Here is a 15,339-nt window from a genome sequence, read left to right as displayed (position 1 = left end):
TTATTGTCTGTCTTCGAAACAACTCTAAGACAAAAGGGCAAGGGTTAGGCAATGGGGGTTAAGTGACTTGCTCAGGGTCACACAGCTGGGAAGTATCTGAGGCCAGATTTTTCCTCAGATACACCCAATTTTAGAGCTTGCATGCTCTACCCACTGAGCAACCTTGCTGCTCCACCCCCCCCCCCCATGATTTATTTTAAATAAATATTTTCTGAATAAGATGGGTTTAAAAAAAACTCTGGTTTGGGGGGTCGGAGAACCTGGGTTCAAATCCTGGATTTGGTGCTTACTATTTCAGATAGCAAATAGCTGTATTACCTTGAACAGACTTTTCTGAGACTTGGTTACTTCATCTGTAAAATGGTGATAGCAATACCCTCACAGGAGTTGTGAGGTGAAGAGGAATAGAGTTCTAGGGGGTCTATTGATTGAGCTAAGTTAATTGATTAAGTTAAAGAATAAAATTTTTTAGGGGTCATCTAGTCCTGCGGGTAGGAGAGTTAGTTTACTTATCCAAAGTCACATGGATACTAAGAAAGAGTCAGAGCTGAGATTCGAGGTAAGGTCCCCTAACTACAGAGGCAATGTTTATTTCTCAGTATCATGAGAAAGGGATGGCTGGGTGGTACAGCAGATAGAGCACCAGACCTCCAGTCAGGAAGACTCACCTTCCTGAATTCAAATCCAGCCTCAGACACTTGCTAGTTATGTGACTCTGGGGCAAGTCACTTAACCCTGTTTGCCTCAGTTTCCTCATTTGTCAAATGAGCTGGAGAAGGAAATGGTAAATCACTCCAGTATCTCTGCCAAGAAAATCCCAAATGGGATCGCAAAGAGATGGACACAACTGATCAAGGCAACCATAGATTAAAAACAAAACAAAACTTTGTAAACTTTAAAGTGCCGTATAAATGGGCACAATTACCCTCTCTGTGCCTCAGATTTTGAATCTGTATAAATTAGGTGCTATTGAACAGTGCTTCTCAGTTGTTTTGGCCTCATGACTTTACACTCAAACATTATTGAGGACACCCTCAAAGAACTTTATTATGGGATTTATCTAAGGACATTTTCCACATTTGAAATTTAAAGATATTAGTATTATTATGAAAATAGTTTTAACCCTAGTGTGTCCCCTAAAAGGGTTTCAGGATGGTCCCCAGACCATACCCTGAGAATCCCTGAATGAGAAGGTCTCAGAGTTCTTGATGTAGATCCCTTGACTGAGCATTTGAGGGCACCAAGAACATCACCCAAGAGCCAGAAAATATTTAGTCCAATGCCTTCATTTTACAGATGAGGAAACCAGAGGGAAGTGACTTGCTTGAGGTCTCCCAGCAAGGTATTCATTTTTTTGAGCCTCAGTTTCCCCATCTGTAAGATGAAGGGCCTGGACTACACAATGTCCTTCCATCTCTGATGCTAATGAGAGAAAATGATTTGAATCCAGATCTGTGAGCCTCAGTTTCCCCATCTATAAAACAAAGGGTTTAGACTATACAATCTCCTTCCAACTCTGATGCTAATGAGAGAAAATGATTTGAATCCAGATCTGTGAGCCTCAGTTTCCCCATCTATAAAACAAAGGGTTTAGACTATACAATCTCCTTCCAACTCTGATGCTAATGAGAGAAAGTGATTTGAATCCAGATCTGTGAGCCTCAATTTCCCCATCTATAAAACGAATGGCTTGGACTACAGAATCTCCTTCCAACTCTGATGCTAATGAGAGAAAGTGATTTGAATCCAGATCTGTGAGCCTCAATTTCCCCATCTATAAAACGAATGGCTTGGACTACAGAATCTCCTTCCAACTCTGATGCTAATGAGAGAAAGTGATTTGAATCCAGATCTGTGAGCCTCAGTTTCCCCATCTATAAAACAAAGGGCTTAGACTACACAATCATCTTTCAATTCTGATGCAAATGGAAGAGTAGTGATTTCAGTCCCAGCCTTCTGGCTCTCCATTCCAGTGTTCTTTCCATTCCGCCATATTTCCTTAGGGGACCGAACTCCTTTTGGGAGCAGCCTTGTTTCATCTTTGCTGGTGGTTGCGCCCCAGTCAGCACGTACATCCATCCCCTTTCCCCTCCTGGAAGTCTTCAGATTCTAGCATGTGGGCACCTGCCTTTCCTCCTCCCCCTCCTCCTCCTGAGGTCGGTTGGCTCTTGGGGCTGGATCCCGGAGCTCCCACTTCAGAGCTTTTGGATCTTTGGCTGTCTTCCCAGCAGAAGCTGCATCAATTGGGATTTCCCGACAAGCCCTGGGGACAATGTGGACAAGGATTCTCAGCAGCACATCTTTCTTAAGTCACTGGGTGGTTGCCACCTGACCCCAAGTAACCCTGGCTCTTGGGCTCTCCATGTTCCAAGGTGTGAGACTGGTGGTAGGACAAGTCTGGACTGGGCAGAAACTAAAGGTCTGGGCTTTGGTCCGGGCCTGTAAGAGGGATCCATTAGGAGGAAAAACGGCTTCTAGAAGAAAAGGAGACTTCTGAGCTGGAAAGGAACTAAGAAAGAGTCTGGCTACATTCCCTCCTTTGACAGATAGAGAAAGAAGTGGAACTCCAAAGCCTCTCAGCTCCCCCCCTCCCAGCTGGAAGAGCGCCTATCGAATCCAACCCCCTCATTTTTCATGCACCGTGTTTCGTGTTTAGGTTACGAATAAAAAAGCAACAACCACCCCAAATTCAGAAATAGTCTTTGCTCTCTAAGGGCTAAAAATCTCCTTGGAGCTGAAGAATGTAAGTATCCAGGTAAGCGTGTACATAGGTAAATAAATGCAAGGTTATTTCAGGAAAGGGAAGCATTTAGTGGCTGCTGGGTAAAGCCCTGAAGGGGGTTGAGCCTTGAAGGAAGCTTGGAATGCTAAGAAGCTAAGGTTAGGAGGGTGTGCAATCCAGGTATGGGGAGAAAGGGAGGGAGAAAGAATGGTGAGTTCAGAGAACCAAGCCAGTTGGGTTAGAATAGAAATCGGGGAGGTGAGTAATATGAAAAAGGACTCGAAAGGTAGGGCAGCATCCTTACTGTGGCAGGCTTTAAATGCTAGCCTGAGGATTTTGTCCTGTATGTTAGAGGAAGAGGGAGTCATTGAAGGTATTTGGACAGAGGAGTGACATGGTCAAACCTTTGACTTAGAAGTATTAACTGGCAGCTGCTTATGTCCTGAAAGATGGGTAATGAGCCTCCAAAGCATCAGAGATTTTAGATCCAAAAGGGAACTTAGAGACCCTTATTTTATACATGAAAGAATGGAAGTACGACAGAGGCAGTGAATGAAAAAGGCAGAATTTGAACCCAGAATTCCTAACCGCCAATCTCCTACTCAGGAGGAAAACCAGGAGGGAATCTTGCAATCTAAGGGAAGAGAATCTCAAAAGATGTACTTAGATTCAGCAGGGAAAGGACTGAGACTGATTTAGCAGTAAAGAGTCAGTATTCTCATTCCTACGTCAGTGCATCCTCCTTCCCCTCCAGTAGACTGCCTCCCTTGTGACTGTGGGAATGTCGAGTATCTAAGTTTGGATGCCATAAACTCACATAAGCAGAGCCCCTTCCCCAGTTAATGACATGAAAGGGGTCCACAGACACACCTCTCCATAAAGGGGACCCTTTGGAGGTATGGAAGAGCAGGATGCCACTTGTCTCCCTGGTACGCGGAAGGAGAAGGGAGTAGAAGTGTCATTGAGGGAATTCTTGATCTGAAGAGTTTCCGCCTTTCTTCTCCTGTGGGCATTGGTAACAGATCTGCACCACCCCATGGGCTGCCCTGCCTCTCCTCCCAAACAGTTCCTCCCTTCTACACTAGCACCTGTCTTCTCGGTGCTATAAGGAAATGAGCAGGAGCAGGAGCTGCTGAACAGGATGAAGCAGGAAGGTTCTGGAATTCTGGAGAAGTGACCAGACTGTCTTCTAACAGACATTTAGGTTGGAGGTTGAGCTTGTCTAGTCGCCTGGGGTAGACCTGGTGAACTAGCTATTCTCTCTCCTGTGGCTCTCCTTGTGATCATCTTACCAACTACCTGTTCCTGTGCATCCTGTTGATGCCGACTGAGATATTCTTGCAGAGCTGCATGAGATACCTGAGGCCATCTGTCAGTTAGACCTTTCCTTTGAGTCCTGTTCCTGCTTATCTTCCAATCCTTACTACTCTATCACGATCTAAGGGGGGATTAGGGTTAGTGAAGTGTAGTTTATTATAGGAACTGAGACTTTTAGGTAGAGAGCTAACTGGCAGTGCAGACACCATCTCTCTGAAGCTACCAGCTTGATTTGGGGGAAGGTTTATTTATATTCTTTAGCTAGATCACCCCAATGCCCTTCCCTTCCTTCCTTTATCTTAAATAAGCCCTGTTTAATAGCATTCGGTATCCTGTAAGCTTTAACCTGTTGGTCTTCCCAAACCCTGAGCCCTTCTGATACTGGTCCTAAACAGTCATCCCCTGATCTACTAAAATCCCATTACCATCAGGTATCTTTTTAGAAATAATGATTTTAGTTATATACAATTATATTGTTTCTTAGGGTAGGCAGAAAGCTATTCAAGCTTCCAAGAGAGCTTCCCAATGGTTCTTCCCACTCCCACTCCATGACTTCTGGAAGCTTCCCTCTCCCCCCACCTCTGCACCCCCCACTTAATTGGATAGTTCTGCCTTTGGATCAGGACAGCTGGGATTGCAGAAGGAGCATTAGTTTGCATTGGGAAGAATTGGATTGGAATACTAGCTTGGATATGAGATGGCCTCCAAAGTCCTTTCCAGTTCTCCGCCCTGTGGTCATTCTCTTCCTCTACCAGCTGGAGCATAGAGCTAGGAAGACTTCTTTGAGAGTATCATACTCCTCTCTCCCCACTCCAGGCTAAAATTAGAATTTAAATTAAATTTAGGTGAAATAGCAGGGCCAGGATTGGCTCCTGAGTCCATAGTAAAATTTTTGCTATGCCATGAATGTGGTCTCTTTTGGTCCTCAGATGTTTCCTCCCCATCACTGGCAATATCCTGCCCCTTTCTTGATGCTGCCCTTTTCCAGCTCCTTACACAGCTGAGACCCCAACCCAATCCTAATCCAGTCCCAATATGGCCCTCTTTGCTTCTGTAACTCACAATAACTCCTTTTACTCTATCAGGTCAGTTTTCTCTCCATCCTTTCTACACGCCATTCTTAATTTCACCTTCATGTATTTGCCTACACCTTTCCCCGGCCCCCAAGGGCAGCTAGGTGGCTTAATGGATAGAGTGTTGGGCCTGGAGTCTGAAAGACTCCTCTTCCTGGGTTCAAATCTGGTCTCAGACACTTATTAGCTGGGTGACCCTGGGCAAGTCACTTCATCCTGTTTGTTTCAGTTTCCTCACATGTCAAATGATCTGGAGAAGGAAATGGCAAATCAATCTAATATCCTTGCCAAGAAAATTCCAAATGGGGTCGTGAAGAGCCAGATCTGACTAAATAATAACAACGTACTTCCCCGGTACCAATGGTGGAAGAGGGAGAAAAGGGGAAGTAAGATGAGTCTCCTATTCCAATTGTTACCTCCCTATACCACTGTGAGCCTCTCCCTCGGCTTCTAGGGGCAAAGATGAGAGCTCTTCCCAACAACTGCAGGAAAAGGTCAGGGTCATGCCCCCTGGAGACCGAAACCCAGAGAGTAGAGTCCAACAGCTCTTGGCATGGGGTTATTCTTAGCTTCATGGCTCTTCCCCCTCCTAATTTTCTAGGGAAAAGAGTCCTAGGGAAGAGGAAGGATCAATGACCAAATCTAGGTCATGCTCTCCTCTGACCCAGCCAAGTTAATGATTGGTCCCTAGATAGTATCCTGGTAGGAGGCTGAAGTCTGGAGTTCCTGCTTTTGGGGGAGAACTGATCTTTTCCCTACTCCTAGCTCTCTCTTCCCTGTGAGATAGCATGCAGCTTTACTGCACAGCATTGTGCATAATAACATTATAATAATACACATTCTGCTGCCCAGTATTTCACTGTTCCAGAGGACCTATAAAAGTTCCTTCTCTGTTGCTTATAAAGTCAAGCTCAACACTTCTTAGCTATGTGACCCTGGACAAGTCTCTTAACCCCGATCGCCTAGCCCTTCCTGCTCTTCTGTCTGAGAATTGGTAAGACTGAAAGTAAGGGTTTAAAAAAGAAATCAAGTCAAGCTCCAATTCCTCTGCCTTGCTTTCATCCACAGGATCCTAGGACATCGAGCTGACAGGGATCCTGGAAGTAATCTAATCCAAGCCCCCAGCTTCCCATATGAGGAAGCTGAGGTTGAGAGACCTTTCAAAGGGTACGTGGGTACATGGTCAGCAAATAGCAGAACTGGGATTTAAATCAAACCGAATGTGGCCAAATTGAACGCTCTGGTATGTTCTGCTCAAAGGCATTTCCATCTGGCCCCTTTCTCTCTATCTAATCTAATCTTTGGCTTCTTCCTAGAGTTTAGGATTATTAACTTGGGGTCTATGAACTTTAATTTTTTTAAACTTTTGTGATAACTGTATTACAATAGATTTCCTTTGTAATCTTATCTATTTTCTGCTTTTAAAAACACTATTCTGGGGGCAGTTAGGTAGGTCAGTGGAGAGAGAGCCACTGGAGGTAGATGTCCTGGGTTCAAATCTGGCCTCAGAAACTTCTAATTGTATAACCCTGGGCAAGTCACTTAACCCCAAATGCCTTGCCCTTACTACTCTTCTGCCTTGGCACTGATATACAATATTGATTCCAAGTCAGAGGATAAAGGTTTAAAAACAAAATAACCCCCATTATTCTGAGGCGTCCATAGATTTTGCCAAATTGTCACCAAAGGGACCTGTGACACAAAAATAGTTAAGGCCCCTTATTCCTAGACCTTCCACTCTAGAGGATACTTTTTCAAGTGCCCTCTGCTCAGGAGATTCAAAATCTCACCTCCATGCATTTGCCCACATTGTTGCTCTTGCCTGGATTCCTTCCCCTTTCTGGTCTATGCAAAGCCAGCCCTTTCCTCAAGGGTCCAGTTGTATCTTTGCTTACTCACCCCAATCTCCACAGCCTCCATCCTTGTTTTGTGACCTTGTATTGCCTGGGTTTATTCGTTCACTAACTATTCTGTTACCCACACTGCTCCATGGCTGCCAGATCTCCTGAAGGGCTTCCCACCTGTGCCTGGGGAAAAGAAAAGCCAAGAGTTTAAAGAAATGATCATGGAAACCCTCTAGTCCTAGAGCCCCTCCTTTAGGCATCAACTCCTAGAAGGCTCTCTATTGCAGTTCCAGCAACACCCTTCTACAGGAAGCCTTTCCTGCTCATCTAGGTGGTGCCACAGAGTATAGAGCTCCAGGTCTGGAGTCAGGAATCTTCCTGAGTTCAAACCCAGCCTCAGACACTTATTAGTTGTGTGACCTTGGGCAAGTCAATTCACTCTGTTTCCCTCAGTTCCTTCTTCCATAAAAAATGAGCTAGAGAAGCAAATGGCAAACCACTGCAGAATATTTGCCAAGAAAATCTGAAATGAGATCACTAAGAGTTGAACAAGACCGAACACCAATAAACCCACCTCAACAGCTAGTGCCCGTCCCCTCTAACTAGTGTATGTTCAACTCTCTGGCATTGAGTGTATTTTCTCCTCTTTATATTTCTTCTATATATTCCTATATTTGTATTTGTCATATCTGTCCAGTCCTTCCCATCACTGCCCCCATGCTCAGAATATAAATTCCTTCCAAGTCGAGATTGTTTCATTCTTGGTTATTTGTATCCCCAGGACCTAGCACATAGTAGGCACTTAAAATGCTTAAATCTATTAATTCTATATATTTTATTTATTATTCTATTTATTAAATCTATTAATTAAATCTATGATTCCAATGAACCAACAGGGCAGCTGGTCTGTTATTGAAGAATGGGCACTGTACAGGGAGTAAGAAGTCAGAGGTTGTAGCCCTGGCTTTGTCTACAATTGACTATTTGATGCAGGTAAATTATTTCTTCTTTCTGGGACTCAGTTTCTTCATTCATAAAATGAAAGAGTTCGACTAGCGGACCTGTGAAATCTCTCCCATTCCCAACATTCTGTGGTAAGATTCTGCCTAAGCTTTCAAATTCCACGATTCTATGATTCTGAGTATTACCAAGTACATTTTATGTGGCCAGCTGTACTCTAAGCATTGTGGGAAATTCATAAATAGAATGCCAACACAGGATCCCTCCCCCAAAGGGCTCATACTGGAGTTGGCAAGGCATGACTAACAAACACAAAACAACAATATATAATCAAGTATCAGGTTGTTATAGGATGGACAAAACACCGTGGGAGTTCTTAGAAAGGAGTGATTCCCGTGGGCTGTATTGGACAGGGAGAGTTCTGGAGCAGAGATTTGAGGCTCTCAAAATGGGCTTTTCAACTTTCTGTGTCTCAGAAACTTTTGGCAGTCTTATAAAACCTGTGGCTCCCTCCTCACAATAATGCTTTTCTAAATGGTGAGGCACTCCATTATCTTTCCCAAGAAAACCCCAGATGGGGTCACGAAGGTTGGACATGACTGAAAAACATCTGAACAGCAACAAAATTCATAAAATAAATATGTAGAATTGTAAAGAAGGCAAATTATGCTGAAAGATTTATAAAGATAGCAAATTAAAAAAAACAAAAACATGGCCTAGAATGATGGAGCAACAGAGGTACACCTGGGGTAGGGCAACCAGGACTTTGCTCCAGGGCATAACATTTAAAGGGTCTCGAACCACAAACTCTTATAATTACAAAGCTAAGTACCTAGTTAAGAATAGTTTCTTAAAATAAGAAGCTATGAGATGGCAGGCTGGAGTGAATTTTTCTTCTTCTTCCCCCCTCCCTTGTGAGGGCTTTATGGCACGCACCTGAGGCATGATTTGAGATATTTTCTTTGGTTATAAAAATCCTAGTTATGGTTCTTTGAGGGCAAAGTTTCAGGCCAGTCACCTTTACTGATATGGGATCTAGGGTCATTTCTGAGTCACAGATCTAGGCAAGAAGATATTACTGCTTATCAAAAGCAGTTAAGCAACCTGGCTTCATCTCCAGGAGAGAAGATAAGAGGATTGTCATAAATAGATAGAGACAGATAATCAGACCTATCTATCTGTTTCAAAAGTTCTGTGATGGCAAATAATTCAGATCCAACCTCAGAATTACTTACTAGCTGAGTGATCCTGGACAAGTCTCTTAACCTCCATTTGCCTCAGTTTTCCTATGGGGATAAATAATAGCATTTGCATCTCTGGGCTGTTGTGAAGATGAACCAAGATATAATAATCTTAAGGCAAATATTTAGCACATGATAAATGATGCTTAAATGTTAACTATTGTTATATGGCCAACAAGGAGTTTGCTGGGGAAGTGAAGGTGGTGGCAAAGGTGAGCAAAGAGAATTCTGGGGCACGGAGAATGGGGGGGGTCACGCTTTTTTAAATAGGGAGGAAGGAACCTTCTTGTAGATCTCTACCAAGCTAGATGCCCCAGAGCCACCATATATAGGGGTAGATAATACATCTATCTATCTATCTATCTATCTATCTATCTATCTATCTATCTATCTACAGATAGATCCCGCAGATATAGAATATATAACTATATATGCTATCTGTCCTTTTATACTACCTATATATTCAATATATAATTTATATATTATGTACTTTGTATATATATATATATATACATATTTGTCAAATCTCGTAGAGGAGGATGATAGATAATTATAAACAATGCTACCTCATGAAGCAGTGAAAGGTGCCTAGTACAGGGATTTGGTTGTTGAGCAGAAATTAAGAAAAAGGTTTCCTGAGTTCAAATCCTGTCTCAGACACAAGTTGTGTGATCCTGGACAAGTCACTTAAGTTCTCTCAGCCTCTGATTCTGTAAATGGGGCTCCTCTCAGCCTCTCATCTATAAAATGGGGCCAATAGTGATTGCTATGCGATCTCTTGAAGTCAAATTGTGGAGGTACTTAAACACTAAGCTGAGGAGTTTAATTCCTTTGTGAATATATTAATTCATTTGATTTTCACAATAATACTGAGAGGTAGGTGCTATGATTAACCCCATTTTACAGAAAAGGAAACCAAGGCAGGCACCAGTTAAGTGACTTGTCCAGAATCACACAGCTGGTAAATCTGAGATGGGATCTGAACTCATCTTCTTGACTCTAGGCTTAGGGATCTATCTACTGGGCTACCCAGCTGCTTCAATCCTAGGGGGAAATGACATGGGTCAGTCTTAGGAAAGTTACATGAGTGAGCCTTAGGAAAATGATCTAGGAAAGATTTTTGGAGACTGGATTGAGAAGGGACAGAACGGGAAAAGAGAAGCTGAAAGGAAGGATCACACAGGTGATCCCCTTCTCCGATGCCCACAATTGCCCTTATTCTGTGCCTTCCCAATAAGTTGGTACATGAAGAGCATGTGGAAAGCCTCTATAAGGAAGAGTTCCTGGACCATCCACTCAGGTCAGTGATTCCCTTCCTCACACCTGAAAGGCAAACTTGGGCAGATCCCTCTCACCATAGTTAAGTAAGTTCTGCCAGTCTTACATCTATCACAACAGAAGCTACCTTTCATTTTCCATAAGTGCTCCAGAAGAATAGGGCTTTCCAATGCCATGTTGGCAACACATTGACCTGTGGGGCTTCTGCAGCTCTTCTGGATTCCCTTAGCTATGGTGCCAGTTCAAGGGGCAGGTGGGACTTGAGTTGGCATTGAAGCATGGGTGGAATGTGGGTTAGCAAAGAAGAGAAGGACATTCCAAATGGACAGAACAATGCGGATGCCAACATGGAGGCAAGAAGGCATGTTCACGAGATAGGGAGAAGACTAGTTTATCAAGTGTTAATGGGTAAAGGACAGGAAACAGTGAAAAAATATTGGATGGGTGGGGAAGTGGTTCTCAAATGCCAAGCAATGGTGTTGACTGTTCCTTAGCGGTGACCATTCCCTTTCCAAGTTAGTACTGTTTGTTTGCAAAATAACACCCCAAATCCCTCTTCCAGATTAGACTCCATAACCTCTTTGCTCCCTGTCCCCCATGTTCCTTCTGTGGGTTTTTTTTGCTTCTGGGATTTTTGTAGTAATAGAATTCCAACATGCACTGACTGGTGTCATGGTCCAGATGGCCTCTCTGGCCTGGCAGCAACAAGACTTTCCTCTGTCCTGAGAAACTATAATGGGGTAAAAAAATCTAACCCCCTATTCTGATGGGGCTGGAGTAGAACTTCTTCCCACTGTATAGATTTCCATATTGGACCTGAAAGTTCCATTGGTGATCATCTAGTTTGAATTCTTCTTGCTTCCATTTTGCAGATGTCAACTGAGGCCAAGAGACTGGCAAAGGATTGACCAAGGACACTAACTGGAGTCCCTTTCTCACAGCACAGAGCTCATTCCCTCATTCTTCACTCTGCCCGAAATACAAAAGCTCTTGTAATTCTCTGGCAATTATCCAGGGAAAGAGTACCACCTCTCAACCCCAATGCCTGGGGGCCTAACTGGGCTTTGTGCCCAGGTCTGAGCTCATCCACTCTGTTCCAGGTTTGACTTTCCATGGAGTGGAGTTCATCATCATTTCATCGACCATCATAATAGTCCCATAATCATGTTTCGATGCCACTTTACAGTTTATTCACAAATGCCCTTTACTTTCTTGCATTTGATCTTTATAATAATTCAACGAGATAGGCATGATAGGCACTATTATTGCCATTTTACAGATGAGGAAACTGAGGCGCAGAGAAATTAAGTGAAGTTCCAGTGACGGGAGGCTAGAAAGACACTTAAGATATGATATGTATCCATGTTTCTGGCAAGGATCATTTAAATCACCTCTATGTCATCTTTCATCCTCAGGATTCCAAGATGCTATGACTTCCCCCAAGGTCTCCCAATGAGCTCATTATAAGCAAGAACTAAAAAAAACCAGAGTTAGAACTAGGTCAGGGCAACTAAGACTTTGCCCCTGAGCTCCCCAAATTTAGAGGGCACTGACGTGAATTTATCAAAATAAAAAAAAATGTAGTGCCTAGTGTAGGTAGCAAGAATAATGAGTTAAACTAGGAAGCTACCAGATGGTTGCCTACCTCAAGTGAGCCTCTCTTTGGCCCAGTTCCATTTTGCTCCCTCCCCTGGTGGTAAGTCTCCTCAGCAAGGTCTCATGGGGGCTGGTGACCTGGAATCCCTGTGTCTGCAGGTCTGAAATCTTTCCTTGATCAATAGCATTTTTCTTAGAAATTCAACTGGAGAACTTCTTTCATACTACTTGTCTCTAATGGATTGAGTAACTGGGAGTAGGAATGCTAGTTATAGATATGACTAAAATCTAGGTTGTCTGACCCCAAACTAGTTCTCCTTTCCCTGAACCACTCTCTCATCTGTCAGTACCACCTCTCCTTCTCCTTCTCTAGTCTTTAGGGTGGCCCATCTTAGGTTGGTGGCCGTAGACATGACCTTGTGGGATACCCTCTATTTCTATTTCTTTTTTCTTTTTAAGCCCTTACCTTCTGTCTTAGAATTAATACCAACTATTGGTTCCAAAGCAGAAGAGCAGTGAGGGTTAGAAAATAGGGGTGGAGTGACTTGCCCAGGCTCACACCGCTAGGAAGTATCTCAGGATAGATTTGAACTCACCACTGAATCACCTTACTGCTGGACAAGGTACCCTCTTTTTCTAGTTCTACTTGCCTCTCTCCCAGAACAGAGAAAGAGCTCTCTGTTCTTTCCTTCAAGTCTGTAAGTCTATTTTTTGTCCTAGATTCTTTACCACCACTTTAGCATCTGGCCCAACCTCTAATCTCAGAGCTTCTTGGACCTTAGAGAGGTGAAACCTAAGTTACAGACTCATCATGGCTATCATCTCCTGCTAATAGTCAATGAAGATTTATTAAGGGGGGAGAGTTGGTGGCACAGTGGACAGAGCACCAGATCTGGAGTCAGGTGGACCTGGGTTCAAATTTGGCCTCAGGCACTTCCTAGTTATGTGGCTCTAGGCAAGTCACTAAACCTCCACAGCGGAGCCCTTGCCCTTTTGTCTTAGAGTTGTTGTGATGACAGAAAGTCAGGGTTAAAAACATCATTTATTAAGGGCTTATTATATTCCAGGCACTCTGTCAAGTGCTGGATACAGCTGGGGATACAAATATATTTTTTAAAAAGTCCCTGCTAGGGGGCAGCTGGGTAGCTCAGTGGATTGAGAGCCAGTCCTAGAGATGGGAGGTCCTAGGTTCAAATCTGACCTCAGATACTTCCCAGCTGTGTGATCCTGGGCAAGTCACTTGACCCCCATTGCCTAGCCCTTACCACTCTTATGCCTTGGAACCAATACACAGTATTGATCCCAAGATGGAAGGTAAGGGTTTAAAAAAAAATCAAAAGTCCCTGCCCTCAAAACACTCAAGTGGAAGAAGACAAGACTTCTTGACTCAAGTCAAGTCAAGAGACATAAAATGTCTCCAGATCAAAATCTTCCAGTCCAATGATCTCCTCGCTGGGGCTATAGACCGTAGCTGATGGAATAGGGCTTCAAGTCCCCCATTTTCCAGGAATGAATGTATATTTGATAGCCAAATCCCTCCATCAGTCTCCAAGAACCAAAGGCAGGGGTGTAACAAGAAGAAGGTCATTGCCAGGATGTCCAGAGCTGTACATAAGAGCTAACTTTTCTATAGAGCTTTAAGTTTGACAAAATTATTTGTTATCTTGTTTAATCTTGACCACAAAGGGAGGGGTTGACGCTTTTATTGTGAAACTGAGGCTGAAAGATTTTAAGTGAACACAGTCTCTGTCCCTTTAGGTGCCCCCTCCTCCCCAACAGCCTCTTCCCCACTCCTCTTCCCCACAGTCTTTATGGATTCAAGTGAAGGAACTGTAATCATTTCACGGAAAGAAGTCAAGTCTCAGTCAAGAGAACCAAGCGATTGATTCTTTGTCTGGCTCCCAGTTTCTTCATCTGGAGAATGGAGGGGTGGGCTTAGAGATGATCACTAAAGCTCCCAGCCAGCCTGGAAAAGCAATGGTCTCTGAGGTGGGAGGAAGGGACCAGAGGGAATCTCCCCTCCCTTTCCTGCTACATCCAAGACAGTGGGGGCGGCAGGTTTTGGAGCCGGAGATGCAGACGTGTACTCTCCTGCCGGGGGAGAAGTGCCAAAGACACCGGCAAAGCCCAGAGGAGGGTCCAGATGCAGATGCCTGGATAATGTCATAACCAGCTGGGAACTTCAACCGTGGGAGTCAAGGGGAAAGAGGAGAGAAAGGCCAGTTGCCATGGCAATGTGGCTGAGTCTGGGTCACTGAAGGAACTGGATCACAGGAACAAGGATTTAGGGCTAGAAGGGACCTTAGAGAATACTTACTTCAGGCCCCTCATTTTACAGATGAGGAAACTGAGTCACAAGAATGGTTTTTAAGTGATTTCCCCAAAGCTAGTAGGTATCTGAGGCAGAATTTGAACCCTGGGTCTTCCTGTCTCCCAGACCAATCCACATTCATTGTGCCAGCTTGCCTCCTATCAGTGTATTCAAGATATATTTCCCCTAAAGTTAGGGCTGGCTATTGTTGTTACCATTCCCTCCTCTGTGCCCCTCTGGCCCCCATCTTTCCCTACAGTAGTTAGCAAGGCTAGTAGTGGTAGGAAGGAGGGTGGCTTGGGGAGCCGATGAGGTCCCAGGGGCACTTTTTAGGGTTAGTTTTCTCATGTGTAAAACTGGAGGATGGAGTGGTGGTGGTGGAAGGAGGGTGACATGAGTTTAGTCGAGATAGAAGATCTCTGGGGTCTCTTCCAGCTTAGCATTCTATGTTCCAAGATTGTTTCCAGATCGAAATCTTCCAGTCCAATGATCTCTTTGCTAGGGCTATAGACCACTCCCGATGGAAGAGGGCCTTCTTTGAACTTTCATTCATTAGGGAAGCAGCCAAGCCTCATAAAGCATTTTGCTAATGGGCACAGTGGTTGAACTCTACAACTAGGGGCATGTTTTAGCTGAACTTCAAACTCCAGAACAGATGGAGATGTCTCACTCAGATGTTCACCTTCTCCTAGAAACAAAACAAAATGTTCCAACCCTGGGAGAAATACATAAAGAACACAGGACCAGTTTCCAGAAAGGCAAGGGTCATTCGTTTCGAATACCAACTCCCCCACATCATCTCCGAAGGATGAAGAATGTGCCAGAAAATATAAATGGGCAATAGCAATGAAGAGAGAAATGCTTGTGGAGACATCGAAAGAAAGACAGAAGAAATGAGTGAATAAAAAGAGGACAGAATGCAATGAATAAATGTGGTGGGATAAAAAGAAAGTGTCGAGGGATCTTCTTAGGGAAGACTAAGATCACCATTGCAACT

The 15,339-nt window shown here is 43.8% G+C and overlaps 1 protein-coding gene across 5 annotated transcripts in view; it reads right to left on the bottom strand.

Annotated features, from left to right (window-relative positions):
* Positions 1–15,339, bottom strand: part of OSGIN1 (oxidative stress induced growth inhibitor 1) — a 49,630-nt gene that overhangs the window by 25,320 nt on the left and 8,971 nt on the right. For 4 of the 5 annotated variants that reach the window (XM_056810171.1, XM_056810168.1, XM_056810152.1 and 1 more), the window contains exon 1: positions 7,012–7,135. Coding sequence is in view for 1 of the 5 variants with exons in the window: in XM_007477233.2 (XP_007477295.2) it covers positions 7,012–7,032 (21 nt within the window). In the remaining 4 variants the exon portion in view is untranslated. Of the gene's footprint in view, positions 1–7,011; positions 7,140–15,339 lie in introns of those variants that run through there. The other variant, XM_007477233.2, reaches the window with a different exon arrangement.

This window comes from Monodelphis domestica, chromosome 1 (genome assembly GCF_027887165.1).
Source record: "Monodelphis domestica isolate mMonDom1 chromosome 1, mMonDom1.pri, whole genome shotgun sequence".
Taxonomy (NCBI): Eukaryota; Metazoa; Chordata; class Mammalia; order Didelphimorphia; family Didelphidae; genus Monodelphis; species Monodelphis domestica.
This window is presented reverse-complemented; position numbering and strand designations above follow the sequence as displayed.